Source organism: Ambystoma mexicanum, chromosome 10 (assembly GCF_040938575.1).
Source record: "Ambystoma mexicanum isolate Mex_15411 chromosome 10, UKY_AmexF1_1, whole genome shotgun sequence".
NCBI classification, from domain to species: domain Eukaryota; kingdom Metazoa; phylum Chordata; class Amphibia; order Caudata; family Ambystomatidae; genus Ambystoma; species Ambystoma mexicanum.
Genome location: NC_090932.1, coordinates 98,846,475 through 98,873,636, shown reverse-complemented (window position 1 = coordinate 98,873,636; position 27,162 = coordinate 98,846,475). Strand labels below are relative to the sequence as shown.

At 47.8% G+C, this 27,162-nt stretch overlaps 1 protein-coding gene across 6 annotated transcripts in view; it reads left to right on the top strand.

Moving 5' to 3' along the window:
• The window catches only part of LRCH3 (leucine rich repeats and calponin homology domain containing 3), a 1,351,362-nt gene that overhangs the window by 1,299,261 nt on the left and 24,939 nt on the right, over nt 1-27,162 (top strand). For 5 of the 6 annotated variants that reach the window (XM_069617576.1, XM_069617577.1, XM_069617578.1 and 2 more), the window contains one exon: nt 8,094-8,309. The exons of the other annotated variant lie outside the window; for it this stretch is intronic. In XM_069617576.1, the coding sequence (XP_069473677.1) occupies nt 8,094-8,306 (213 nt within the window). In that variant the 3' untranslated portion in view covers nt 8,307-8,309. The remainder of the gene's footprint in view (nt 1-8,093; nt 8,310-27,162) is intronic. 6 annotated transcript variants of the gene reach the window in all.

Genomic DNA, 27,162 nt, shown 5'->3' with positions numbered 1-27,162 from the left:
ACCGAAACCGCTCTTTGTGATCACGGAAATGAACTCCGCGATATTAGGGACTCAGGCAAGCGTGTCCTTCTCTTCTGGAATTCTCCACTGCTTTCAACCTCGTTGACCACCATACCCTCTGCCGCCATTTATCTACTGCAGCCAACTTCTCCGCCGCAGCCACCAAGTGGATCACCACTTTCCTCGTAGACCGGTCAGCTTGTGTATTCGCCTACAAATATGTAGCACTGCCTACCCCAGCTGCATCCAGTGTCCTGCAAATCTCTTCCTTATCCTTTATGCTCTAACATTTACAACAAACCGCTCTTCTCCCACCTAGACAAACTCGGCATCTCCTGTACAATCTTTGCTGATGACCCACAAATTCTCCTGCCACTCTCAGGCGATTACACACAGGACTCAGCACCATCCACGAGATAATCCAAGAATGGATGGCTTCCCACCCTCTATGCCTGAACGATGAAAAGATGGCGATCCTTCTGGTAGCGCCCAACCCTAATTCAACAAACCCAGCCTACTGCTCATTCCAGATAAACGGAATCACTATCCCCATCTCGACCCGCTGTAAAAAACCCTATGCATCTACCTAAACGCAACCCTAAACATGTCCTGGCTAGTTAACACTGTCGCCTCATCCGCCGCCTACACCACAAAACTCCTAAACACCAGCAAACCATTCTTATCTACCGACAACCACCTCAACATCACCTGTGCCGTCATCGGATCCAGACTTGACTACTGCAATGCACTCCTGGCCTGCACCTCTGAGCGAAACCAAAGCAAACTCTTAAGTTATCCAGAACAACGGCCTCCGAGCTGTCCTTGGCCTGCCGAAACGCAGTCTCATCTCGGAGACCAGAAGAAAGGTACACTGGCTAACGATTCATGAGTGCATCAAGTTCAAAACTTTGTCCATCGCCCACCGTTGTCTGAGCAATAACTACCTCTGCCAAAGACTAGAGAAAAACAACCCAACAAGATGCACACGTTCGGCCAGCTCCCATCGCCTCAGGGTCCCCAAGTTCAAATGCGTAAGAGCATGAAGCTCCACTTTCCCAGTCATTACAGCCAAGCTCTGGAACTCCCTCTGCCTTACCATTTGCGCTGAACCATCTGTTAGGACAGTTTTTCTGAATCCAAGTAAGGGCTTAGTAAAACCTTCAACTGAGACAGAACAAGACTCCACTCTTAGTATAAGGCTGTACCACCTGAGTATAGGGAAGTGTAGACGGAGCAGCCAGGCTTATATTGGGAGGGAGAGAGGGCTGTAGAATCTGTACAAAGAAATAGCAATACAAATGGTCCAAAGAAACACTATGTATTGTAAAATATAAATGGTTTATTTAAATATGTAGGCACAGATAAATCTTGGGGCAAATAAGTAACATCACATTATATATAACCCAATTATAAAAACACAACACTATGCTTGGAGGTACACATACCAAAGCATATAACCTTATTTGGAACACATAACAGTTCTAGGCAAGTCAAAACCAATAGTTACTTTTTGTAATACAATACAGGGTAGCAGACCTTAACAGTTGTACCGTGACGCTCAGCAAGAAATAACATAGTAAGTCAACTGGACAATATACTTTTCTGATCTAGTGAAACACAGATTCTAGGACTAGTAAAAACCTATCACTCTGATTCAGGATAAGTTATTCTAGGGGCGTTGGACCTTGTGGTGTAATATTCAATTGCAGTTGCTTTTCAGTTTGCAGACTAAAGGAAGCAATAACTTCAACCTATTTTAGGATAACATAGTTATACTCAAGTTAAGTAAACCCATTATACTTTTTGGAGCTACCAGCAAACTGAAAGATAAGTATGACCTAGGCAGACTTATTCTGGACATGCTAACGGCAAGTCTGGGGAAGCAAGACCCAATTGGGGACACTCATACAATTATCCTAACAGGAATAATAAAGTGAAACAAACCACATTACCTTTGGTTAGAGGGGAACCCAATCCAGAGGTGAGTAATGTAACCTATCTACTTTCTATTAGAATGATGAAATAGTTTCTAAGGAAATGAAAACTTTGAGAATACTTATTTAAGAAGGCACACAGCTTATTCAAGTTAAGTAAATCCTATATATACTTTTCAGAATGGCAAAATATATCTAAGGTAAGTAATACCTTTTGTAACTATTCACTCAGCGTTTAAAGTTACCAACTGACTCATTTACAAGTAAGTAAACTTTTCAACACTTGTTTTACTTTTCAAGGCAGACCCCTTAAAGTATCCAGCCCTTCCCAATTCTAGTACACAAGTTCTCTCACAGGCAGTAGAGGACCATAGTGGTCTAGGAGCCAGCTGTAGGCAGTATGAGACACCTGAAGGTGTCTCACTGGCAAGTCCCCGGGGATCTGTCATCCAGGTGGCCAGGACACAGCCATCGCAATTGAATCCAGTCCCTGGGGCGGACTAGTGAGGGAGGATTACCTGGCTGAGGGGTCCTGTGGGAGTGGGACACCGATGGGTGAGACGCGGTATCACCCTTCTTTCAACACCTTTTCCCCATCCAACCACGTAGGATATTACAAAACACTGCCCCCAACCCAGCTTTCCCAACAGACACTTTCGCAGAACACAGAAGACAATGGACTAACACCTGAGCTGTTTACCCGTCATGTCCCAATACAAGGGTAAGGCAAAGTCGGGCAATTGACCAGAATCGCACACACCTGACAACCCTTTCCCTTCGCCACAAGGCTAAAAGGTAGAGCAAGAGGGCGCAGTACGAGCAAGGCAGACCGCACAAGGAGACAGCTATTCAGACCCGGCAGTTTAAGAAAAGGAGAAAGGCGTCGGGAACCGAGAGGGTGACAAGGAGTGAATTGACCTTGCTCGATCCGTCCCAGACCCGCAAAGCCTTCGTAAGAGGAAACATACAACCGCAGAGAATAGCCCATGTGTGTTGCCACAGATGTCAGCGGTACCCGGAGCGTGCCTACGCCCATAAGCCGGAGCGCGGGTGACACCTGCTACCGTGGTACCGGCCTTGAGGCCAGAGGAAAGCCAAGCAGTTAATCACAGCCGGTGAGTCTAAGGGGAAACCGATAAGAAACTGAACTGTGTTGAATGAAACCCACAAAGTGGCAGAATGAGAAGAGTTCAAAGAACTGTGAATAGAAATTGGGAAAACCGGCTGCAGCTGGGACCGGGTGTTGGCTTGATAAACTCTGGTTGCTCTCATGCTGAAAAACTACAGACACCAGGAGGTCATAGGAGAGTTGCCAAAACTGGTCGTAGTGGTCATACTGGAGGTCCAGCAAAATTCTTGTACAGTCGAAAGCCTTTGACCTAAGAACTGTAGAGAAAGCAATGGAAGTGAATCTTGCATCATGAGAAAGCAAGTGAGGTGAATCCCGCATCAAAAGAGAAAGCCTTTGAGAACTTAAATGGGGGTGAATCCCGCTAAAGTGAAAAGTTGCAAGAGTGAACCCAGAGGAGGGATGCCGATAAAGACGGGCGAAGTCTAAAGTACCAAGAAACAGTGTGTTGACAAAGGTGAACCTGGCAGAGGGATGTCCATGAGAACTGTTTGAAAAGACATTAAGACTGCTGAAAGTAAAAAGGTGAAACGTCTTTGTGCAAAGCCACAGTGAATCCTGAAGAGGAGAGCTGAGAATCGACACAAATATTCGAAAGGGGTCTGCGCCCGGAAGAAGGGGACCCAGAGGTGACGAATCCTCAACTCAAGTGCAACCAGAAAGGAACTTTCTTTTTTTGTTTTTTTTTTTTGTTTGCGACTATCATACCCTCAGAAGCAGGAGACTCAGCCACCAAAGGTTCTGATATCAATATGAACTGTTTTAGGGGTCTACGCTGGGGAGAGGGGGACCCCGGGGTGAAGCCCATCACCCAAGGTACATGTGGAACATAACATTTTGTTTGTTGGTTGAATAAATCTGGCACTTGACGGCAAGAGACTTTTAGTGAAAGAGACTTGACCATCGAAGAACCTGATATGGATCTCTCGATTCGTGCTGGGGAAAGCTCAAGCATGTGCTGTGCTGAGGAGCTCCACCTTATCCCGTGCTCAAAACGTGGGGAAGGAAGACCCCTGGCAATCACATCCTGACATTATTTTGTGAACATTTTTTTTTTTCTTTTGAAAACCCTATCCTACACTCTTTCTAGGTTTAGTTGTAAGGATTTGGCAATAGGTTTTTCTTAGTATAAGCCATTTATTTTGACAAGACGCCACAAGGACTGGCTTATTCATTTAATGGTTGACGCTTGCTCCCATCTTAGATTTAGGTTTAAATGAGGGGTTTTTCCGACCTGCATACAGTTTAACTGTGATCACTTGTCTGTATTTATTGTTTCCACCATGAGTTGCTTACAGCAGGGTGAGAAAGAGCAAAGTTCAGAGTTCGAGAGGAAGACCGTTCAAACAAGTAAGTATTTTACTTTAGAGTTAGTTGAGGGTCCAGGGACTTCAGAAAAGGCACCCTGTGAGGATTCCAGCAGTGGGCCTGGGTGAACTGGACGAGAGACTTCCCAATCACAGAAAACGCCCCAAAGCTACACAGGAATCACAGTAGAATTAAGCTAAGTAAATACCCAAGCCAGTACATTACCTCATCACAGAAGATGATTTTGCAGCAGGAGGACTTCAGGATCTGTTGTCAAAAACCCGATTGTTGAATTCCTTCATCAAGAAAACAGAACATGGGACACTGGAAGGACTTTTGCAGCAAGGATCACAGGGAAGGATCTAGGCAAGATTTTCCTCATGGCTGGATGCGGTTTTGTTGATTTAGCACCTTTTCAGAAGCACAGAAGACGACAGAGTCCCGAGCTCGATTGGAAGGAAGGGTAACAGCAGGCTCTTCGGTCGCAAAGCAGGCTCTTCGGTCGCTGGAAATAGTCTCAGCCACAAATTCTTCATCATCCTCTTTGGTTTTGGTTCCAGTGGTCGACTACCCCTTGAGCTTGCAGGATCTTGCGGGAACCCAGCCAATCAATACGCCTCGAAACATTCAAACTTGGGGAGTTGGTAATCCTTTCAGGACAGCCATCCTCCCAGTTTGAGCTGGATTCCCAAACTCAGGCTGGAAGACAAAGGACTGCAGAGTTTTGGACTCCTGCCTCGCTTCCTGCCCTCACTGACAATCTGGAGCCTGGGCAGGGAGTCCACAGGACTCCCTCCGAAGATAAAATTCACACAATGGAATTCCCTGCCCTGCATGTTAGGACAAGGAACAAGAAAGGACAAAGAACACTGAAATGGTGAAAAAAGAATACAGGGGCCATTTTGCGCTGGAGGGGTCAGGCAGGGCTGCCTGGAGGCCCCATTATTCTTCAACATGTATACAGCGGACATGGGTGACTACCTAGCGCCGTATGCGCTGGCTAGTCCAGTATTGAATGGGATGAAAACCCACTGGCTTGCCTACGCAGACGACGTGGTGGTCGACTGCTTAACGGTATACACCAATATGCAGATGAAAACGGGCTTTCTTTAAATCCAAATAAATCTAAGGTTGTGGTCTTCAGGCAAAAAAACAAAAAAATTGTATTCACCAGGTGGTTAATGGGGTAGGGGGGGGGGGTGATAACAAGGGTGGAGGACCTGGTTTATTTGGGGTACAAAATCTATGCAAACTAGGCAATCTGCAAGGTGGAGTTGGACGTTGAAATAAAAATAAAACCCCTTGCAGCACAGAGGAAAAAAATTCTGTGGAAGCATGGGAAATTTTCAGTCATCCCGGTATTAAAGTTCTATCCAGCCAAGGTAATTCATGTCTTGCTATATGGTCTTGAAGCCAAACCCCAGTTATGGAACACGATGTAGCAAAAATGGGAAGGCATATTGTGGAAACATGCCTTGGGTCTCCCAATGAGCCTGTCAATGGTCAATCTCAGATTTGAGCTGGGTCTTAGATCCCTAAAATGCCAAGCTGCGTGGAAACTGATACTATTGCAACAACGAATTACCACAGCCCAAGACAACTCATTGTATACAGATATGAGGAAGCACCTAGAGGGGGGGGTAGATCAAAATCTCTGGTAAAGTTAACCCTACTGGTGAAAGAGTTGCTATCGGGTGCGGATATAAAATGCAAACTGTTGCAAGAAAACCCAATAAAGGAAAAAAGAAAAGGGGAGGAAATGGATTGGATCCAGACTATTGAAAAAGTAAGATCAGGGCCAAATCCTAACCCCCTTCGAACACTAGACAGAAAGTTGGGCTTTCTTGCAAATATTTAATCAGGTTTCCAGACTGGAGAATTAGGAACACATTTCTAAGACTGAGATTTTACATCTTACATACTGGGGAAATGTTAGCAAGAAGAGAAATGGGGGATCTGGCCCTAAATCTCTGCCAGATCTGTAAAAACTCAGAAAAACAATCCATTAAACATCTGATGATGGAGTGTGAAGGTACTAGAGGGGCCAGACAACAGTTCTTTAGCAAATTTGTCTGAGTCAACACACTGGGCATTAGACCACCTATGGGAAACGCTGATTGATGGTCAATCCCAGCAGAAGTCAATAGCTGTGATACAAATGCTTGAGAACTTTAAGATAGGACTGTAAGCCCTTGGTAAGAAGGTTGAGCCTCCCTCTTGGTGTATGGTAAAATCTACGAATCAGAATATGGAAGGCTTAGTTGGTCCACAGTGTAATTGTTTGGTCCTTGGTAGGTCCCCTAATTATTCCAGTCAGTTACTTGTAAAAGTTATTTTCCTCCTTTTAATGATGTTTAATGATTTGGAAATTATTCAAATGTTATTCAATTTAATTTGATGTAAATTGTTTGCTTTTATGTCTTGTGGAATCATGATTTTGATGATTGCCGAAAGGTTATTCTATTCTGTAACCATATACAATATTTTTTAAAAAAGTCAAATGAGCACCCATGCTTGCCTTTACCGGGGTTGTGTTTGCACAGCCCGCAGTAAAGGTGCACCGAATTAATAAAAAGGTTCACTGCGACCAGCCATTAAAGGTAAGTTTGTCCTTGTAACATAAATGTTATATTTAAAATTAGAAAGGGGATACTCGGTATCTCCCCAGTACTCCACATAAGTGTGGGGGGTGCTGGTTTTACCTAATAAAATGTAAAAGGGATCCAAAGATCCTTTTTACCCTTGGGAACTGTAGTTCTCACAAGGTTAGCCAGAGACATTTAAAAGGGGAGCCCCTAGGGCAGCCCAGCAACAATAGGCACTTATTGTCAAAATGTTTTCAAATAGGATAACTTTTACAAGACTCTCTATTGAGAGTCTTAAAATGACACCCATGAAAAGAGTAAAAGATTCTTTGAGTATGGAAAAAGGTTACCACTCGGAGGTATAAGGAAAAATAATCCACCAGTAAAAGCAAAAGGTTCTGGGGTTGACACAGGTTAGGAAGGTTTATCATTGCTATGAACATCATACCTGACTCCATCCTACTGGCCTTTCAGAAAACACTTAAAAACCTGGCTATTTACCTAACTCTCCGCACATCAACCGATTGTCTCGCACCATGCGCTTTCTAACAAGCCTTCTTATGACTTTACTATGACCATTCATGTATGTTGCTCTAACGTATGATTTTACTATGACCTTTCATGTATGTTGCTCCAATGTGACTAGCACCTAAATGCCTCAGGGTTAAGTCCACCCCATACAAAAAAAAAAAATACACGTAATCGCAAGTTTTGTCTGGTCCACCTGTGTAAGGCCAGAGGATGGAGTAAGGGTGCTAATTGATTGAGGAGATCCAAACACCTCACGCCAGTGTTACAGGTATGTAACCTTATTTTCGCAGGCATTGAATCAAACTTGCTATTATAGCCCCCTGCTTTCTTTATGGAGGTTATATTGTGGAGAAGCTTGTACTGCTATTTACAGTGTGAGACATTTATTGAGGGTGTTAGTGTCCTGTTGATAAATTAACACAGCAACACTGGCATGAAAGACAAATGTGTTTAGCTTTAGGAAATAGACCTGCATTTTGTTAAATGTAATACCTTTTTGGGCTGGTATAATTCCATTGCTCGCTCTTGCTTTGCTATGCCTAGACATGCTTGCATGACTGACTCCTGTTTCTGTCTGTTTTCCCTTCCTGCACACGTCTTGGACAGGAGAGTCTTTGTTGTGCTTCTGACATTCTGCAGCTAAACCTCTTCAGCATTAAAAGAACTGTTGAAACCCTTCTTACTTTTGGGGCCGATTCTCACATGTGCATCCTTTCCATGCATCTCCTTGGATTTGGGGTGTTCTACTGCACTGTTCTGCTTGCACTTTCTGTTTTCTACCATTGGATATTTTCGTTCTGGCCTAAAAAAGCTGGGTAACTGGTAAGGGATGACTTTTAGCAAAGACCAATGCACTGATTTTTATACAGTGATAGTGTTTTCTTTTTAGCAAAAGTATTTTCTAAAAACCTGTTTAAGAAGCACAAATATGACCTGTGGAGTGTAAGCCATGGATCGCACTACCCAGTGACAATCTTCTTGACCATGTTTGCACCTGCTGTCCTATGTTCACACGGCAAGGACCATAAATCGTCTGTATTCTACAAGCACATGACTCCTGACACTGAACTTCTGGAAATTCAAGGAGCCTGATGTAGTTCAAACCCCTCCTGCTCGCCCAAGGAGGATTCATTTTGCATTCTACAACAGTAGCCAAATTGATAGTGCTATTGTCATTTGCCCCATGATCCAGTACACTATGAATCTTTGTAGTTGATAGCATGGACTGGGGGGGTGGGCATTATCCTGGCTGCATTTCAGGTTTCTTGCCCTACTGTTGCAATAGAAACTTGAATGGGCTTTTTACTTTACCATGCCTTGTCACTTCTCTTTTTCTGCACGTGGAATATTTGAGTTGTCTAATGCCTGCATTGTTCTCCATGTAACAGTGCAATGCTATAGCTGGACAGGTTATGTTCAGGCTGCTCTGACATTGCTGCATATGTCATATATTTTACATGACCATAACAGGATTCATTCTCATTGGTTTACCCTGTGTTTCCAGTCTCTTGCAGACTTCAAAGACCATTTCTTGACAGATTGCTCCCAGTGTTTCCCTCATTTCCTACCCTAGTCAAATATTCCTCAAATGTGTTTGGCAGTCCCATAGTGTAGATACATGTCATTCTCGCGTCCCCTTTATATACTTTCCTAGATGGACTGTTCATCTGAGTTGGGGATCCCCATGTCTGACCTGGAGCGCTCCAGCCACATTGGATTTTAAAGGTCACCACTCACTATTTAAATATCTATTCTTTTGTTTCTCTGTATTCAAATGCTTTTTGAGTGGACAGCCCATATATATGGAGTGGGCTTTGCGTTTTGAGAACCTAGGATGTGTGGCTCTTAAATCCTTGCCTCCTGCTTCTGCCACATCAGTTGTCTGATCTCAGCTTCTTCTCAATATGATCTTTTAATCCGATGTTCTGTAAACGTTCTTCTAATGACAGTGTACTGATAACCATACATGGATGTAGCAGCCTTTCAGTAAAGTCTCAAAATTTTTTTGTAAATTAGCACGTTGTGCCTGTCCCAATATAGTCTAATAATTCAGGCTTCATTTTGAAAGTCAGACTGTTCCAAGCACTTGAATATTAGCAATAAAATTAAGGTTCAAAATATGCAAATTTCATGTGCTTCCTGAAAGAAATAACCCATTCAAAATAGAACTTCTTGTACATTGTGTAGTCCCCCTTTGGCATTATCTGATATCTGAGTTTGATTAGATTAAGCATTTTTCTTAAAAATGAGCTCTTAACATCAAGCTCATCTAAGCACATGGTGTTTGCTGCAATGCCATCTTCCCTGTTTAGACACCCATCAGCCTCCTAGAGATGACACATGCTGCTGGCCTCCTGTACCCATTCAGACTATTTTCATGAGCAACCTGATCCATGTCACACTCATGTAGTGCTAGAATACAATCTCATTTTCCGCCATGAACCCAGTCCCCTCTACTGTTGGTGTAGTCTGCTCTGATGTCCACAAACTGTAAAAAAGGGTTCCCTGTTCAGTTCCAACAGTAGAGAGGAGCCAGTGCTGTCGCAGAGCCTTAAACAAGTTCCAGTGCAGTGCCGTATTCTTTAAAAGTATTGGATGCTCTCCATAAAGTAACGTTAATATGTAGCCAGGGCAAAAAAAACTGTAAAATAATGTGGGCTTTTTTTTACCCTTGGGAGTATTTACCCTAGTCGATGCTGACAATGCAATATTTCAGTTTCAGGGCAAACATGAAAATGTTGTGGTGCTTACGTTCTGCTTCAGAGGCATTGGGCAAATACCAAAGACTGGTTGTTGCACTCCCATAACTGAAGAGACTGCCATATATCCCAGGTGGAATGTGAGGTCACCCAGCACACATTGTATGTGCTGGTACAATCTGCTCCTTTCTCCCTAAATCTCTTTTTCAACACCAAGGGAAGCCATTTGGTGGTTCCAGATTAACTTCTCGTCATATGAATGAGAATCAAGATGCTTGAAGCGTCCAACCTTTGGAGGAAATCTAAAGCCGCTTCAGGCGAGGGTTGTTTTACACTAGGTCTTAGTGCCTTAATTGTTTGTGTTAGCTCAGTAAATCACAGGATCACCCAAACTGAAGGGTTTAGACTAGCGGAGTGAAGAAAAGCTGTTCAGCCCTCAGCTTCCAAAACAGAAAGCTAGAGTTGATGTATCGCTTTGGGTTAGGGAGCTTTCACAGGTTGATAAACAGGAGCCAGCCTCCTTAGACTTAGCCAAGGCCGTCCTTACATGCGATTTATTCACTTAGTCCAATAAAAAGGGCAACTGGTAAATTATCTGAATACACCGCAAATCCTCCTATTTCTCTCTTGGATGAAATTAATTGAATACTCAACTGCTGCTCCTTTCGGTGCCTCCCAACACACAATTTTGGCTAAACACTACAGAAATCCTACTAATCATCAGAACCTATTAACTTCTGAAATATTTTCCCAAATGCTGTAATTCAAAGCTCATCACCACAAACGTCTAACTAAAAACGTGACCAATGAATGAGTACATTTGCATAAGAGTTTCTGCTCACAGCAGATGTTTTTATTTAGTTTAGGCAATCTTTATAACTTTACCACTCTTCTCTTTCACATCTCAACATGCATCCCACATCCTAATCTTCCCTCATTTACTCCTTCACCCCCCTACTTTTCTCTGCAGTATAGTGGCCCTTCTGGTGGTCTAGTGGGACAGCCATAATTCTACCCGCCACAGCAGTGTTGCTACTCTCTTGATCATTAAGCCCCTGCTAAAATATTCACTGACCTATTTCTGATCACATCATCTGCATTATTTGTACTTTTCTCTTATGATCGGTCCTAGCCTTAACCTAGTATGTGGTATATGCTCAATTCACCATTCCGTTCCATCCCACAATGCATCGGCCATGCATCCTCAGAAGTATTTGAGTCTATTACAGATTCACCACCAGTTCCAATTACATCAGTGTTCTCCAACAGAGCATCATCTGCAGTGTTTTCCTTTAGGTGCTTGCTTCTTGTTTATTAATTTAATAGCCCAGCTTTTAATAGATCCCTTTCTTCCACGGATTCCTCATTTTTGATATTCCACCTCCAGTACCTGCTAACTTCAGAATTGTTTTTCGCCACTGAGGGCCACTACACACTCATGCTTTGGTAACACCACTTAACTTTGACTCTTTCTCTGTAATATGCCTTACCCTAATGCCTCAGGGTAAAAGCCCTGTACCGCTTATGAGAGGCAAATGTCTATCACAGACCCTCAAAGGATTTAGCTGTATTGTCTTGATGAGGTCCATAATCCGTATGGGACTGCTGCTAAATTTCCCCCTACGCCCCCACCCACCGATATCTCTAAGCATGAAACTCAGGAAGCCGGTGGTGGATGAGCAGATGGAGGAACTTGCCCCTGTCCGAAAAGACAAGCAGCAGCACAGGAAGAGATCCCGCTCACTGATGGACTTCTCTAAGAATCACTCTTCTGTAAAAAGCAGTGTCACCACTTAAGAGATTCTTTGGAGGACTCCACTCTGACACCTCGTGTACGTTCCTCACTCAATCCTCTACCCCAAGGAGTGGGCGAAGTTCCGACTGAAATACTTGACATTTTTGCCAGTGTCGGCCGCTTCCATGGCACACACCGCACCGGGTGAAACAGGCAGAAGCTACCCATTGGACCATGACCACATGCCTGCAGACTTAGCCCCAGCTCTAGCAGATATTGCTTCTGATGATGTGCTTCTTCGCCTTCAGGTGTCAAGGCCTCCGCCTAGGTTCTCCATGCCCTGGCGCCGTCTAAGCTGGCACATCACAAGAATATGCCCCTTTCCCAATGGGCAGATTCATCTTTGATGAAGGGGATGCCATTCCTTTTGAGGATGCCATCATTTTTGGAACACTTTTTTACTCCGGGGTGGCTGAGGAGTTCTTGGAGAGGGGAGAGGATCTGATGAAGTTGCCTGCAGACTTGCAGGAGCCCTGCGGCCTGGACACATCCCCGGTGCATGATATCCTTCCGGCACTGAGTAGACATCACACTTTTCACAAAATGATGGTTAAGGTGGTAAAACACTTGGTTTGTCTTCAGCCTTCAAAGCCAGGATACAATATTAGTTGACCGATATTCTGGATGAGAGTCCACCACGTAAGACGACGATGGTTCCTTTTAATGGGGCAGTGGTGGCCCCTGTGTTTGTGGCCTCGGAGAAACCGGCGTTGATCCCTGTAGTGCAGCAGGATCTTGCAAAGAAGCTTCATCCAGCTCCTGCGGGTCGGGATTTGCTCCCCAGCCATTTGTCACCAGAGTTCGGTGGTACAGACTGTGACAGCAGGCCTCTAAATTACTTGCGTCACCGCATTCCCTCCAGAAAAAGAGAGGAAGAGACTGGACACCTGGGGGTTCAGGAACCTTCTGCCCCCACCCAGAGGCATCACAGGTTTCGTCCCTTCACCTCATTTGCCCACCTTGGTAGGGGACAGGCGCCCGTCGACAAACCGCAGCAGCCCAATTCTCCCCGACAGGGTAGAGATCAGGGAAACCAAAAGGGGTGTTTTACTGCCTCAGCTGTCCTCACAGAGCGCCCCATGGCAAAAGATCTGTGGAAGGTGACTGTCCATTTCACCAAATTGAATTTGTGGACAGATAGCCCTGTTTGTCGAAAGAGTGGAATTGCAACACTTCTGACACTTGGACCACACAGGTCATGACTCAGAGTTGCTGCCTTCTGTTAGCTAAATGCCCACCCGACCATACTCCCACCGGCCCTTCCCTGCCGTGGCACCTCTTTTGCTAGTGGATGTCTGTCCCCTTTTGTTAAAAGGTGTCATAGAACTGGTGCCCCTATCAGAGTGAGGCAGGGGCTGGAACACCCTTTAATGTCTGGAACTGAAGAAAGACTGGGGACTATGTCCCATCTTGGATCTGAGGCTTTTGAACTTGTTGTTCAAGATCAAGTTCAAGATGATCACTGTGGCCCAGTTTCTACAGGCTCTCTAACTGCAGGACTGCCTGGTATATTTAGATCTCCAGTACTCCTACTTCGATGTGCTGATCCATCCCAAACACATGAAGTACCTGAGATTTCTAGTCTGGACCTTCCACTACCAGTTCCAGGTTCTCTGCCTTTTGATTAAAATGTTGGCGGTGGTGTTGACTCGCCTCAGGATAAGTATACATGTCCCTACCTGAATTATTGGTTCGTCCAGGCTCACACCCCAGACATATTGGCACATTTGTTCTGCACATGCAGCCTGTTGAACTGTTTGGTCTTCTCCCTGAACTTCAAGGAGTCTGATGTTTCACAGTCTGTCCCTCTCATTCATTGCTGTGGTCTTGTACACCTGTCTGGGCAGGGTTTCCTTTCCGAGGATCAGGTGGCCAACATCCTCTACATGGTTCCAGTGTTTAACCCAGAAGCTGGTTCTGGCCTCTGCCTGTCTCCATCTACTGAGCTTTATAGCCTGTTGCATTCTGGTGGTGACGGAGGATGGCTTAAGCATGAGCTTGCTCCAGTGTCTACTTGGAGTCTCAGTTCCAGGGCGCAGTGTCAGACCTTTTGCAATGTCTCGATTTTTATGATGATCCCTGCTAAACAAGTTACTGCAAGGTGTTTTGGTTCCACAACCCTTGCCCCCCCAACTGAATGTAGTCACAGACCTGTTCATGAAGGGCTGGGGTTCACCTGTTCGATGTTAAGATGAGCGGTCTCTAGTCTCTGGCAGAAAATTGTGAGCACATTGCTTTGCTGAAGCCATGGGGAATCAGCCTGCCCCCGATTGCCTTCCTCCCCTCTGTGCAAAGTAAGACTGTGCTGGTCTTGGCGAACAGTGTCCATGTACTACCTCAACAAAAGAGGTGGCCTGGGGAATCATTGCTGCTTGAAGCAATGAGACTAGTTCTGTATTCCGGAGAACATCTCTCTGACAGAGGCCCATATCACCAGGATGGTGAACATCATAACGCATAGACTTTAACTCCCTTGAGTCAGAGCTCTCCCAGAAAGTTCTGGAGGAGATTGTCTCCTTTTTGGGGATTCCTCAAGTGGACCTTTTTGCTTGTCCAGAGTTTCCTTGGCAGGGAGCTAAGGGGGGATGCACTAAGAGTAGAATGAAACTTTGTTCTTCTCTCTTTCTGCCTGTCATTTTACTAGTTCTCACGAAGTCCATTTATTGCTGCAGGTGGTGTAAATCCTGTGCTTGGTGTCTGAAGAAGTGACTGGAGCTGTTCATCTGTCCTACCTCTTCTCTTCTAGATGTTCTGCCTCCATTGGCTGGTTCGTGCCTGCAGATTGCAACTGTGAAGGGGTACCAGGCTCCCATTTTGTTCTTTAAAAGGACCCCTGAGCCTTGCTTCTTTTTTTCACAATCCCCACTCTTCCACTCTTTGGTCTTTTTGCAGGGTTTTTGCAACCATTTCCCCCATGCCAATTTGTTGTTCCTTCGTGAACTTGAATTTAGAGTTGACTTTCCTTATGGGAGGTCCGTTTGAGCCCCTGCATTCATGTTTAAGGTTGCTCAGCCTTCGAGTGATTTGCCTGGTAGCCATCACTGCCGCTAGATCAGTGAATGAGCTTCAAGCATTGCCTGTTAAACATACCTACTTTTCCAAGGAGAAGGTGATTTTGAGGGTGAGGTCGTCCTTCCTAAGGTTTTGTTAGACTTTAACTCTCTTGGAACATACATCTTTCAATGTGTTTCCTCTCTGCCTCGACCTTTCAAGACGAAGGAACAAATCCATCGACTGGACCTTGTGCAGGCGCTCAGCTACTCTCTCTCTCAGATGGATGAGGTATCTCAGTAAATCCAAACAGCTCTTTCTGAGTTATGCTGGTGCTCCTACTGGCAAGGCTGTGACTAAACAGACCATGTCGAGGTTATCATCTTCTGCATCTTAGAATACCATGATCTGGCTGGGAAGGATGTGCCTGATGGTCTCGGAGGCTGCCACTTCGGCCCTGCAGAAGGTGCCTTGTACATGTCAAGCGGCTATGTGGGCTTTTCTGCTCACGTTTGGCAAACATGACTTCTCCAGCATGGGGTCTGGCATGGATTCAAATGCTCATGAATATTCCCCGTCGTCAGGCCGGGAATCCTCGGTAAAGAGAAAATCAGTATCAGTTTTGTTTCTGATCTGTCTTTCTTAGTAGTAACCAATCGCTGATCTCTGGGTCATACTGCCCACAGCCAATGACTGCCCTCTCCCTAAGCCCCTCCCCGGGCAGCCATCCTCAGATTTATTCCGCACGCTCAAGTGTTGGGAGTCCTCGTGTTTAGCTCTCGAGCTTTTGCTGCGTTTTCGCGCTTTTTTCAAAGAGAATTTCTAATTTTTCGGTGAAATAGAGCCTCAAGCTCCACCGTCTCTACATCTGTTTAACGGGCATCTGTGCCAGATTTTTCTACGCCCCTCAAGGGTGAAGATTTCGTCGAGTTACACTTCTTGGAGGAGTCCAGGAGTTTCTGCAGCCTACCCGAACATGGCCCAGGAGAAAAGAAGCTCGACGCCCAGAAAGCTGTTCAGGGTTTGCCCTGGATGCCAGCTGCAGAATGTGTTCAAGGAGGAAGAGCACTCGAAATGTCTCTACTGCCTTCATGAGGACAAAACGCACATGGAGAAGGACTGTGCGTTTTGCGGGAACATGTCGGAACGGACCACCAGGGACCGACACCTTCGTCTCTCCAACTGGCTGGAAGGAAAGAGCCCGTCAGGTGAGAAGAAGAAGAAGTCAGAGCGGTCTTCTAAGTCCTGTGAGGGCACCCCGGCGACGGGGGCCCAACAGAAGGCAAAGCACCTAGAGTACGGGCACCGGGAGCACCAAACGGTTAGGTTCCTCGGCTGCCAGGCAGGGTACATCCTCCCCAGTACCATCAACCACGAGCCAATGCTCTGGCTCAGGGAAGAGGAAGGCCGAGAACCCAGCAAAGCTTCTGGAGAGGCCCCAGTCAAGCTCGAAGGATCCGGCCGAGGGGGAGCGAGGCAGTGACCCTCCCCCCAAGGTGAAGGCCACAGGCCCGCATAAGGTGGCAAAGGCCTTGATTCACCCAGCCAAGGCCTCTATTGAGGAAGTCACGGCGGCCCTGGCGCAGCCTGTGGAGGCTACATCAGTGGAGGCGACCTCGGGGCCCAGAGTCTCCCTGCCTCCGCGGAGGGAAGCCTCTTTCAGACCCATTGAAAAGATCCCCGTGAAGACCCTGACGGAAAAAGGGGGGGTGGGCGGTGTCCATTGTGGACACGGACACAGCATCCGAGGAGGAGCTGGTAGAAGTCTTAGAGGGCCTCGACAAGGGCGTCAAAGAGGCCCGTTCCCACGGCAGGGATCCCGACGAAGGTGACGACGAGAGCGACGGCGGCACCGGCGAGGGTCTTAGTCACCCGTCGCTTCCGTACCTGCAGGACAACTCGGCAGCCATTTTGTTGGCAATACAATCGTTCTGTTCGGAGTTAAGGACAAGATTGCCCTTACCACCGACGGAGGAACCGGAACCAGGCTCGACTGAGGAGCCAGAGCCAGGCCCGGCGGGAAGCCCCCGAACAAGAGAAGACGGATCCATCCAGCCCTGCCTTTTCAGCCCTCGCGGCCTACTCAACCTTTGCCCACGTCCCCTGTCCCTGGGGATGACACGGGAACGGACACAGCCACAACGGGTACCGACGGCGGTGACGATGGCGGTGACGGGACGGTGCTCACATCGCCCCCAACCCGGGCCTCCCCGCCCGACGAGATCGGATCTTTCCATGCAATGATCGCCAGGGCATCCAAGCTTTTTCAGCTCTGCCCCGAAGAGAAGGAGGAAGGTTTCCTTTACCAACGGCGCGAGGCTAAGAGGAAAACAGTCCTCGCCGTGCCTTTGCTGGATGACATCTGGGACGAGGGCCTCACCCCTCTCAAGAACCCGTCTATGACGCCTGCCAAGAGGGATCGGTACGAGAAGAAGTAACGGGTCCCGGACGCGGCCCCTCTGTGCCTTAGAGCACAATCGACCCCTGACTCAGTCTTCTCGGCGGCGGCCAAGAAGAAAGCGGGGGGACATCGACCTCAACGTCAACTTCCCTGCCGGACGGCGAAGGAAAGAAGCTGGACGCAATGGGACGTCGAGTTGTCTCGTCGGCGGCAACAACGATTAAGGCGGCCAACGCCCTCGCGATCGTGGCCCGCTAGGACAGGGAGTTATGGTACAAGATCGCCCCCCTGTTGGACTTCCTACCGGACGACAAGAGGGCCGAGGCCCTGGAGATCTTGCAAGAAGGCGAAGTGGCGTCGGACCACGCCATTACGGTGGCAACGGACATTGCTGACACCGGTTTCTGCCAGCTAGGCAACAGCGCTTGCCTTAGACGACGAGGGTGGCTCAAGGCGACGGATTTCCGCCAGGACGTACAAGCCAAGGTTTTGGACATGCCGTTCGACGGGAACAATCTGTTTGGGAAATCAGTGGATGAGTCCCTCCAAGCCATCAAGGAAGACACGGAGACAGCTAAGGCCCTTGGCATTCTCCGGCAACGAAGGCCGTCCTTTCTGAGCACCGGAGGCAAGCAGGGTGCCTCCAAGGGATTCGGCGGTGGCTCCTCTACATACCGCCAAGTGGCCCGCTCCTCGTCGCAGGAAGCCTATAGAGGATGAGGCAAGTCGGGTGGACCCCGCTGTCATCGCCAGGGAGGCCAAGGCGGCAAGGTGTCCTCCAAGCAAGATTGAACCGACCGTGGTGTCGGGCCCCCATCGAAGCACCCCGGTGGGAGGCCGGCTGGCGAAGTTCGTCAGCGTGTGGGAGTCCATCTCCACCGACCGTTGGGTGCTGGACGCCCTGGCCCAGGGGCACGCCCGTGAATTTCTAAAAAAGTGCCCCCGCATTCCACCCGTGGCCAGGAAGGAAAATCCCGTCCCTCAACTGCTATTGGAGGTAAGAGCGATGCTCAACAAAGGTGCCATCGAGCTCGTCCCGAAGAGGCTCCGGGGCTCCGGAGTATACTCAAGGTACTTCCTCGTGAAAAAGAAGACAGGAGGATGGCACCCCATCCTGGACCTGCGACGACTGAACATGTACATCAAGGCACAGAAGTTCCGGATGGTTACCCTCCAGCACGTGCTGGGACAGCTGGAGGAGGGCGATGTCCTGTCGTCATTGGATTTGAAGGATGCGTACTTCCACATCCCCATTCTAAAAGGACACCGAAGGTTCCTAAGGTTCGTAGTCCAAGGACGGCACTCCCAGTTCAAGGCCCTCCCGTTCGGATTGAAGTCGGCACCCAGGGTGTTCACCAAGTGCCTCGCACCGGTGGCGGCGCGGCTGCGCCTGCAGGGGATCCACGTCTACCCCTACCTGGACGACTGGCTCATCCCAGCAAGGACAAGGGAGCTCGCCGTAGAACACACAGCGAAGACCGTCCAGCTGCTCACGGACCTGGGATTCTCCATCAACTTTCCCAAATCCCACCTGGTCCCGCCGCAAGTTGCACTGTTTCTGGGAGCCAAGCTCGACACAGTGGCGCGTCTGGCCTCGCCGTCGGAGGAAAGGATAAAGGCCATCCTGGGCAAGGTGCAGCGTCTGCTGGCCACAGACGTGGCCAGGGTGAGGTCCATCAAGTCCCTCCTCGGGATCATGTCCTCCTGCATATATCTTGTGCGCCTGTGCAGGCTTAGGATGCGCCCTCTGCAAGAGTTCCTCGATGCCCGCTGGATACAAGCGACGGGCAGCTTATAGGACAGGATCCCGCTCAACGAGACCTTCCGACGAGCGATCCGGTTGTGGGGCACCCGCGCTCATCTGACGTCGGGCACAGACTTTCAGACCCCATCTCACCAGATAACAGTGACGACGGATGCCTCCCTGGAAGGGTGGGGAGCGCACACCGGAGAACTTCACGCGAGAGGCCTTTGGCTCCCAGAGGAGAAGCCGCTCCACATCAACATCCTGGATCTCTGTGCAGTGTTCTGGGCCCTCGGGTCCTTTCTCCCGTCCCTCAAGAGCAAGGTGGTGAGAATCTTCACCGACAACACCACCACAATGTTCTACATTTGGAAGCAGGGAGGAACCAGATCCCCAGCCCTCTCCAAGGAAGCCCAGGATCTGTGGCATTGGGCCGTCGCCCAAGGGATGTTTCTGGTGCCCTTTCATCTGGTATTGATAAAAAAACACTATTGCCGACTCACTCATCATGGAGCTGCGCTCGTGCCACGAGTGGGAACTACGTCAGGATCAAGTGGATCGACTCTTCCGACGATGGGGAAAACCGCAGATCGACCTGTTTGCGACGGCGACGAACTCCAAGTGCCAGAGGTTCGCCAGCAGGTTTCCCCAGCCGAGGAGCATGGGTGATGCTTTCTCATACCCCTGGGACGGCCTGTTCCTATATGCGTTGCCGTTGCTGCTCCGACTCTTCAACCAGCTTAAGAGGTCCCGTTGCAGGATGATCCTGGTCGCACTGGCGTGGTCGAGGCAGATCTGGTTCCCGGACCTTCTGGACTTGTCAGCATCCCCACCAATCAAGCTGCCGACGGACGCGGATCTTCTCTCCAGAGAAGGAGGCGCCATACTTCATCACGACCCAGAGTCGCTGAACTTGCAGGCCTGGCTCCTGCAGCACTACAGTTTGGACGGTACGATATCCTGGCTGACTGCAGAGAGGTTCTTGCAAAGGCTAGGGCGTCCTCAACTCTCAAGTGCTACAGACATAAGTGGAAGAGGTTCTCTGTCTAGTGCTGTGCACAGAAGATTAACCCTCTACGGATTAATGCCCTCAAGTGCTGCCGTACCTACTGTCGCTGGCCAAGGCTGGACTGGCTCACGCCTCCATCAAGATGCATCTGGCTGCGATCTCCCGATATACCAGAACCACAGGACGGGCGTCCTTGTGGTCCCATCGCCTGGTGAAGAAATTTATGAAGGGACAGTTCCGATCGTTCCCGCCAGTGAAGGCCCCTGCCCCGGCGTGGGAGCTCAACGTAGTGCTGACCCGGCTCATGGGGGCGCCATTCGAGCCCCTGCATTTGGCACCGTTGAAGTTCCTGTCGTGGAAGACTGCGTTTCTTGTGGCCATCACCTCCGCACGACGAGTGGGAGAGACCCAGGCCCTATCCTGCAAGCCTCCATACTTGACTTTTCACGACACAAGGGTGGTGCTGAGGACGCACCCCTCCTTTATGCCCTAGGTGCCGTCGGTCTGCCACCTCAACGAGCCCTAGGTGTTACCTGTTTTCTTTCCGTCGCCGGCCGAGAGGACTTTGCACTCGCTGGATGTGGCTAGAGCGCTGAAGTTCTACGTGAACCGCACAAAGAGTTTTCGGAAGACATCACAACTATTTGTGAACTTTGGACCTGTGAACCATGGGAAGGCTCTCTCGAAGGCTTCCATTTGCAGATGGCTCTCCGGCTGCATCATGCACTGTCATCGGTTGGCAAACCAACCGTTGCCCGGCCGTCCGAGAGCCCATTCGACCAGAGCGATCGCTGCTACTACGGCGTTCCTGTCTGGTGTGCCAATGCTGGACATCTGCAGGGCTGCTACGAGGAGGTCGACTCGCACCTTCACGAGATTCTACTGCGTCGATCGGGACTCCGGGGTCGGCCAAGCAGTGCTGCACAACCTGTTCGCCTGAAGGTGGGCCTGGTGAGGAGGTAAGAGTTGCTTAATGTTGAGTTTATGTAATGCTTAATGTTGAGCCTTTTACCACCTCCCGTGGTTGTGCATGTGTGTACTGCTATGTATTCTTGTATTCATGAGCATGTGAATCCATGCCAGACCCCATGCTGGAGAAGGGACAAGTTACTTACCTGTAACTGTTGTTCTCCAGCATGGTCTGTCACGGATTCGCAGGCGACCCCTCCCTCCTTCCCCTCTGCGGCTCTTCACTTGGACTTACTGCCACTTTACGTGCTACCAAATCTGAGGATGGCTGCCACGGGGAGGGGCTTAGGGAGAGGGCAGTCATTGGCTGTGGGCAGTATGACCCAGAGATCAGTGATTGGTTACTACTAAGAAAGACAGATCAGAAACAAAACTGATACTGATTTTTTCTTTACCGAGGATTCCCGGCCTGATGACGGGGAATATTCATGAGCATGTGAATCCATGCCAGACCCATGCTGGAGAACAACAGTTACAGGTAAGTAACTTGTTCCTTCTTGCATTCCCCATCGGGGTAGGATGCTTGCTTTGGGCACGTTGTCCTCCAGCATTTTCTTGTTTATCTGGTGTTCTCTTGCTCTCCTTCCTCATCCAGATTTACAGCTATGGGGAGTTTCAAAGATGAGGAACTTGTGAGAAGGAGGAATCCATTAGAAGAACAAATTACTTCTCGATCAGTAATGTTCTTTCCGATAGCTGTTCCTCCGACAGATTCCTCTTCGCCCTCCCAACCTGCCCCTGTTGGCAGATAGCTCATACAGTCCCACCAGTAGCCGTGCGCTATTGGAAAAGGTGCCTCTGACGTCATGGGGCACATGGGGTGCATGTATACTGGCCCAATGTCACCTGCAGCCCGCGGTAAGAGCCAACGCCGTAGTCCAATGGCACTGGAGATAGAAAATCGATGATGAAGAATCTGTGGGAGGAACATCCATCAATAAGGACATTACCCTATTTATTAAATACAAATAAATAAAAATACCAAGAGGTAAGTAATTTGTCCTTGGGAATGGTCAGGGACAACCGTTCATGCCCAAATTGAGCTGCAAATCCAGTCCTCTTTACCTATTTGAATTGCTTGAGACAATCGTGGTCATTGAATGTAGTGTCCTCCATTGCAAGTATCTTGCTACAGTTTTTCTGAGAGCTAAATAATATGAGACCTCCATAATGTTTTTTGGGCATGGAAAGGTTTTTGAAACAATTTCTCTGTTTGCCTCTTCACTACCACAAAACTACCTTCTATCTTAAATAACTGCTGCAGTATATCTGCAACGGACCCTCCGTTCTCCTGCTTTCCATTTGCCGGCACCACCCTGATAGTAGACTTTGATCATAACACAGTCCACCCCAGGTCCTCTCGCTGTGAGTTAACTATCCAGATAACCAAAGCCGTGTGCTAATTTGGTTGACGCAACACAATTATTGGGACAAATGGAACCCACGGGAATCCATGCTGGGTGTCTTTCTTGCAAGAATCTCACTCGCAGTACAGTCAGACACTTGAATGATCTCTCTGACCACCTGCTTTTTTTTTAACAGGGGCCTCTCTGTAGGCCTAAACACATTGTTGTGTTGGATCTTGAGGCAATGTTAGAGGAAACAGCTTGATCTAATAGAAATTGTATTCCATAGGACACCATTCTCTCCTCCAGGTTGCAATAGGTACTGGCTATGGTTCGGATCATGGAAATAATTCAAGGCTGCCATTGTGGTGCTAGGGCGACAGGAGTTGAAGAAACCAAAGGAGTTTGTTATGCAAATTCCTTGAGACCAAGGGCCATAGGGAGATGGGACTGGCTCCCTCTTGTCTGCTTTGGGGTTAGTCTAAATTCTGTAGTCCCCTCTTGCTTCTGTCTGCCAAAGAGCAACAGTTTCAGGATGCAGAATGTCTAGAAAGAGCTCATGGGGTTTGAATATGTATGCTCCCCCACTTTAATCTCTTTTGGAGAAATTCTTCAGTTGAGTTAAAGAGTTGATGGTGCACTGTATATCACCGTCATTGTGGCTGATACAAGCTCAGGAATTTTAGAGTCACCGTCAGTCTGCAGGACTGGAGTCTTCCCTTCCTTGCAAATAAGTAGCCAATCCGCCAGGCTCGGCACCTGGCGATCCCTTTTTCTCTTGATATATCCAGTGCTTGAATCGCTTCTGACACACCGTCCATTCTAAACCCCTAATACTTTAGTTTCTCTGCCGCTGCGTTTGATTTTGGTAGTTAATGTCTTATGACTGGGGATTATGGCCTTTTACATCACCAGTACATTCTGTTCGCTGGATCATTACTACCATTATCTCTGTGATGTTTATGGGGAGATTGCTATACCCTTACCCGTAAAGAATTGGCTCAAGATGGAAAGTAGGTGTATAAGCACGCCATTGAATGCTAGACCACTACAGGTTTCCTGCCCACATCAGCCAAGCATGGCTGCATTTGTTGAGCTCCTCTATGGAATGCAGTGTAAACATCTGGAAATGACATTTGATGGTTCAATGAAACTAGTCCTCACGTTTGTGCAGTCTAGAATGATTCAAGAACAGTAAACCAGTTACTTACCTTTTTAATGGATACATTCTGTCCCCATATTGTCAGTCTTCTGAACTACACCTCATATTTAGTCTGCTCTGGAAAGTTTTCTACAGCCGCCAGTCGGCACTGCGCAGCCGTCTAGTGTCGGAAGTAACCAATCACTACTTTGTGACCAGAATTTGGCGCTTTCAGAGCTTTAGTATGTATGCCAGTGAACAGTGTGGGCCTTTTTGCTCCTTCCGAGGGAAATCTGGTCGCATACAATTACAAATACAGAGCAGAAGGTCCCCAAATTAGCTATACTGCCGGTCAGCTGTGCCTTGATGGAGAAGGAGATGCCAGTCTGGGAGTAGGCCAGCTTCTAGCTTGTCTGGATAAAGACACTGTAGAGAGTGTTGTGGTTCAGGTAGCTAAAGCTGGTTCGAGGGCCACATAATTCCCAATGAAGATTCCTGACAGGGATTCAAATGTGTTGGGAACAAGACTTTTGCCTCTGGTAGTCTCGCCTTGTGAACACTAAATACCTCTTACAATCTGGCCCGGTTTGTGAAACTTTCTCTGGGTTATATGTTTATGAAGTTGTGCGATATACTCTTCTCCGTCAAGTGCCAGGGTAAATGTAGCCATGCTTAGTGATTGTTCTCGGCTTACATTTACAAACCATTTATTAAAAATGTTCATAGTGGCTACCTTTAATGTAAATCAAAACAAAACACTAAAGGTGGTTATTGTGAATGTTTGTCAAAAATGTTTTGTAAATGTAAAAGAGCAATCATTACTTTAAGCATTTCTAGAGGTTATAGGCAAACCTCTTCTGCCAGATATGCAGAGCGATTATAAGCAGATTTTGCAAGATATTAAAGAGACAGCTAGAGATTTCCTTCAGACTTGGCTAGTCACCACTGCCAGTGAGGTTTGGTCCACGAGGACATAGGCGGTCTTACTGTCCTGGAAAAGGTCTGCCAGTATTGCAATATATGTACAGGGTAAACTACTGGACTCTGTTTTAATGGTTACAGCCTCTTCGCCACTAAAGCAGACAAGAGTATGGAAAGGTTTAAAGCATTCAGCCAGACACCCAAGTTACTTGTCCGATCAGCTCCTTCCGCTTCTTACTCCTCACAGAGGAGCAGATGGACTTTATTATTTTCCCCATAAGAAACGAAGGTATTCCCACCAACGTCAGCCACATCTGCAAGGAAATCAGTCTTTTGAATGGATTGTGTCCTCCCACGTACGTATTCCTTATCTTTGATATTCAATAGTCCGCTTCAGATAAAGAATTTCGGCACAGTGCGCTGTGCGTCAATGCATGTCACCTCGATGTCCCTTGAGGGCCTCCGTCTCTAGGATGAGGTCATCAAAGGTATATATAGCACGCGCAGCATCCGTTGGCTTCAGTTCCGTTTTTCCGAGTAAGTTTACGCTTCAAGAACTATGTCACGCTTCAATCATTTCCTTCGCTAAATACGAAAATGTCTTCATCTTCGACAGTCTACCCTGAAGACCAGGTTTAAGGAATGCTAGGACTGCGGTTCGAAGAGGTCGATAACTGATCTTTATCGAGTATGCTTGTGGTGTCTCAGTGTGGACCACAAGACCTCTGCCTGCTCTAAATGTCAATCGATGACCGGAAAAGCTCTGACTGCGCGTAAGGGGAAATTGGCGGTAAGTAGAAACTCCCAAAAATCCCCATCGACTACCCCGTCGAAGAAACCTTCTTCTGACGATGCGAGAGGCGACTCCTCGAAGAAAGAAGGCAAAAAGGTCAAGGTCGAGGAGTGGCTCCCACCACTCCTCATCGAAGAAGAGGCACCATAAATCACCCACTTCGACATCCTCGTCTAACAACTCTCCTAAGAGAGCTATATCCTGTCCCACTAAGGCCTCCACTCCTGCCGAATGGGAAGCATTCAGGTTTGAAATGCTGAAACCTTTTGAAAAACAACCCTCGACAAACCATGCTTGTACCTCGCCTTCATAAGCTGGTAAGGAAAGGGTTAGAGACAAATCCTGCGTGCCCGGGATGAAGGCCAGATCCACATCGAGAGCTATTGAGGCCTTGACACGATGAGGAATCATCGAAGGATCCTTCAAGCCGCAAGTCAAAAACTAAGTCCAGGTCTCGGTCATCAATGCCAGCTATGCGCCGTCTATGCCAGCTGCACCCTCGACACATGCTACGCCATCGACGCCAGCTGGCCCATCGGCGCCATTGATGCCATCGAAGTTGAAAACGACTTCATCAAAGACATCTATGACTCCTCAAGCGTCGAGTTCAACATTTTTGAAATCTTTGCCATTACCGGAGAAAACATTTACTCCTTTACCTAGAAAGGATTACTTTAAATAAGTAACCTCTATTTATGAGGACAATGAGCCATTGGATAGTGATGCATCATTTGGGTTACAGTATGGTACACCAAGTGTTTCTGATAGCTTTATATCGGAGGAATCGAGCCTAAAAGACCTTCATGAAAATGTACAAACAGCTAGTGGAGTGGGCACTTCACCAGAATTAGAATTTGGAAAGCCTAAGTCTGATGAGCATGCAAATGCATCATAGAGAAAGTTGATGTCTAAGGTTGTAGATTACCTGGGATGGAGCAGACCTGCCCTCCCCTTCGAGCAGAGTGATATAACTGACATCCTTGATAAAGGTCAGCAAAAGGATCCCATTTCACCATTCCACATTGCTCTTCAAAAAAGAGTTACGGCCAATTGGGAGACGCCAGAGTTAAGTCCAGCATTAAACGAGAACTTGACAAGAAAATACTGTCTAGTAGTGACCCCAACTACTTATCAAAACACACGCACCCCAGAAAGTCAGGTGGTGCAGGCAACAACCGCAAACTCAAAACAAGCAACTTATCCAACCATCCCACCGGATGGGGATGGCAAAAGGGTAGATGCATGGGCAAGACAAGTATTTTCTGGAGGGAGCATGGCTCTAAAGTCAGCAACCTCCACATGTGCCTTAGCAAAGTTTTCATTCACTCTGTGGGATTGCATTTCATGGCGGCTGAGCATATTCCCGAGGGGGAGGAAAGAGACTATTTCTTGGCCATTGTTAGAGACGACAAGGAAGCCATGTGTGAGTCTCTTCAGTCGGGTCTAGATTCTGTGCACAGAATCAGCAGAGCCGTGGCGGCAAGCACCGTAATTCACAGATTTGCGTGGTTAAGGAAGTTTGGATTTGCACCGGATGTGCAGTCTAGACTCCTTAACATGCCTTTAAACAGGTCTCACCTTTTTCGCAGCAAGGCTGATGAAAGCCTTGAGAAGCAGCAGACCTTGAAGGCGGTAGCCAAATCTTTGGGTGCTGCTATTGGGCCGCCTCCACCTTTTCACCCCACTGGCCCTTCTTGCGGGGGTGGTTAGATCCTTTTACTACTGCTCCTCAGTTGGAAGAGCAAGAGGAATGGCTGATCATAGAGGCCAAAGAAGATTCCCTCGTAGTGGACGAGGGAGAGGTGCAAAGCCTGCTCAGGCAGGGGCCTCTTTACCAACAGCCACTGCTTCAGCCGCCTCAAAACC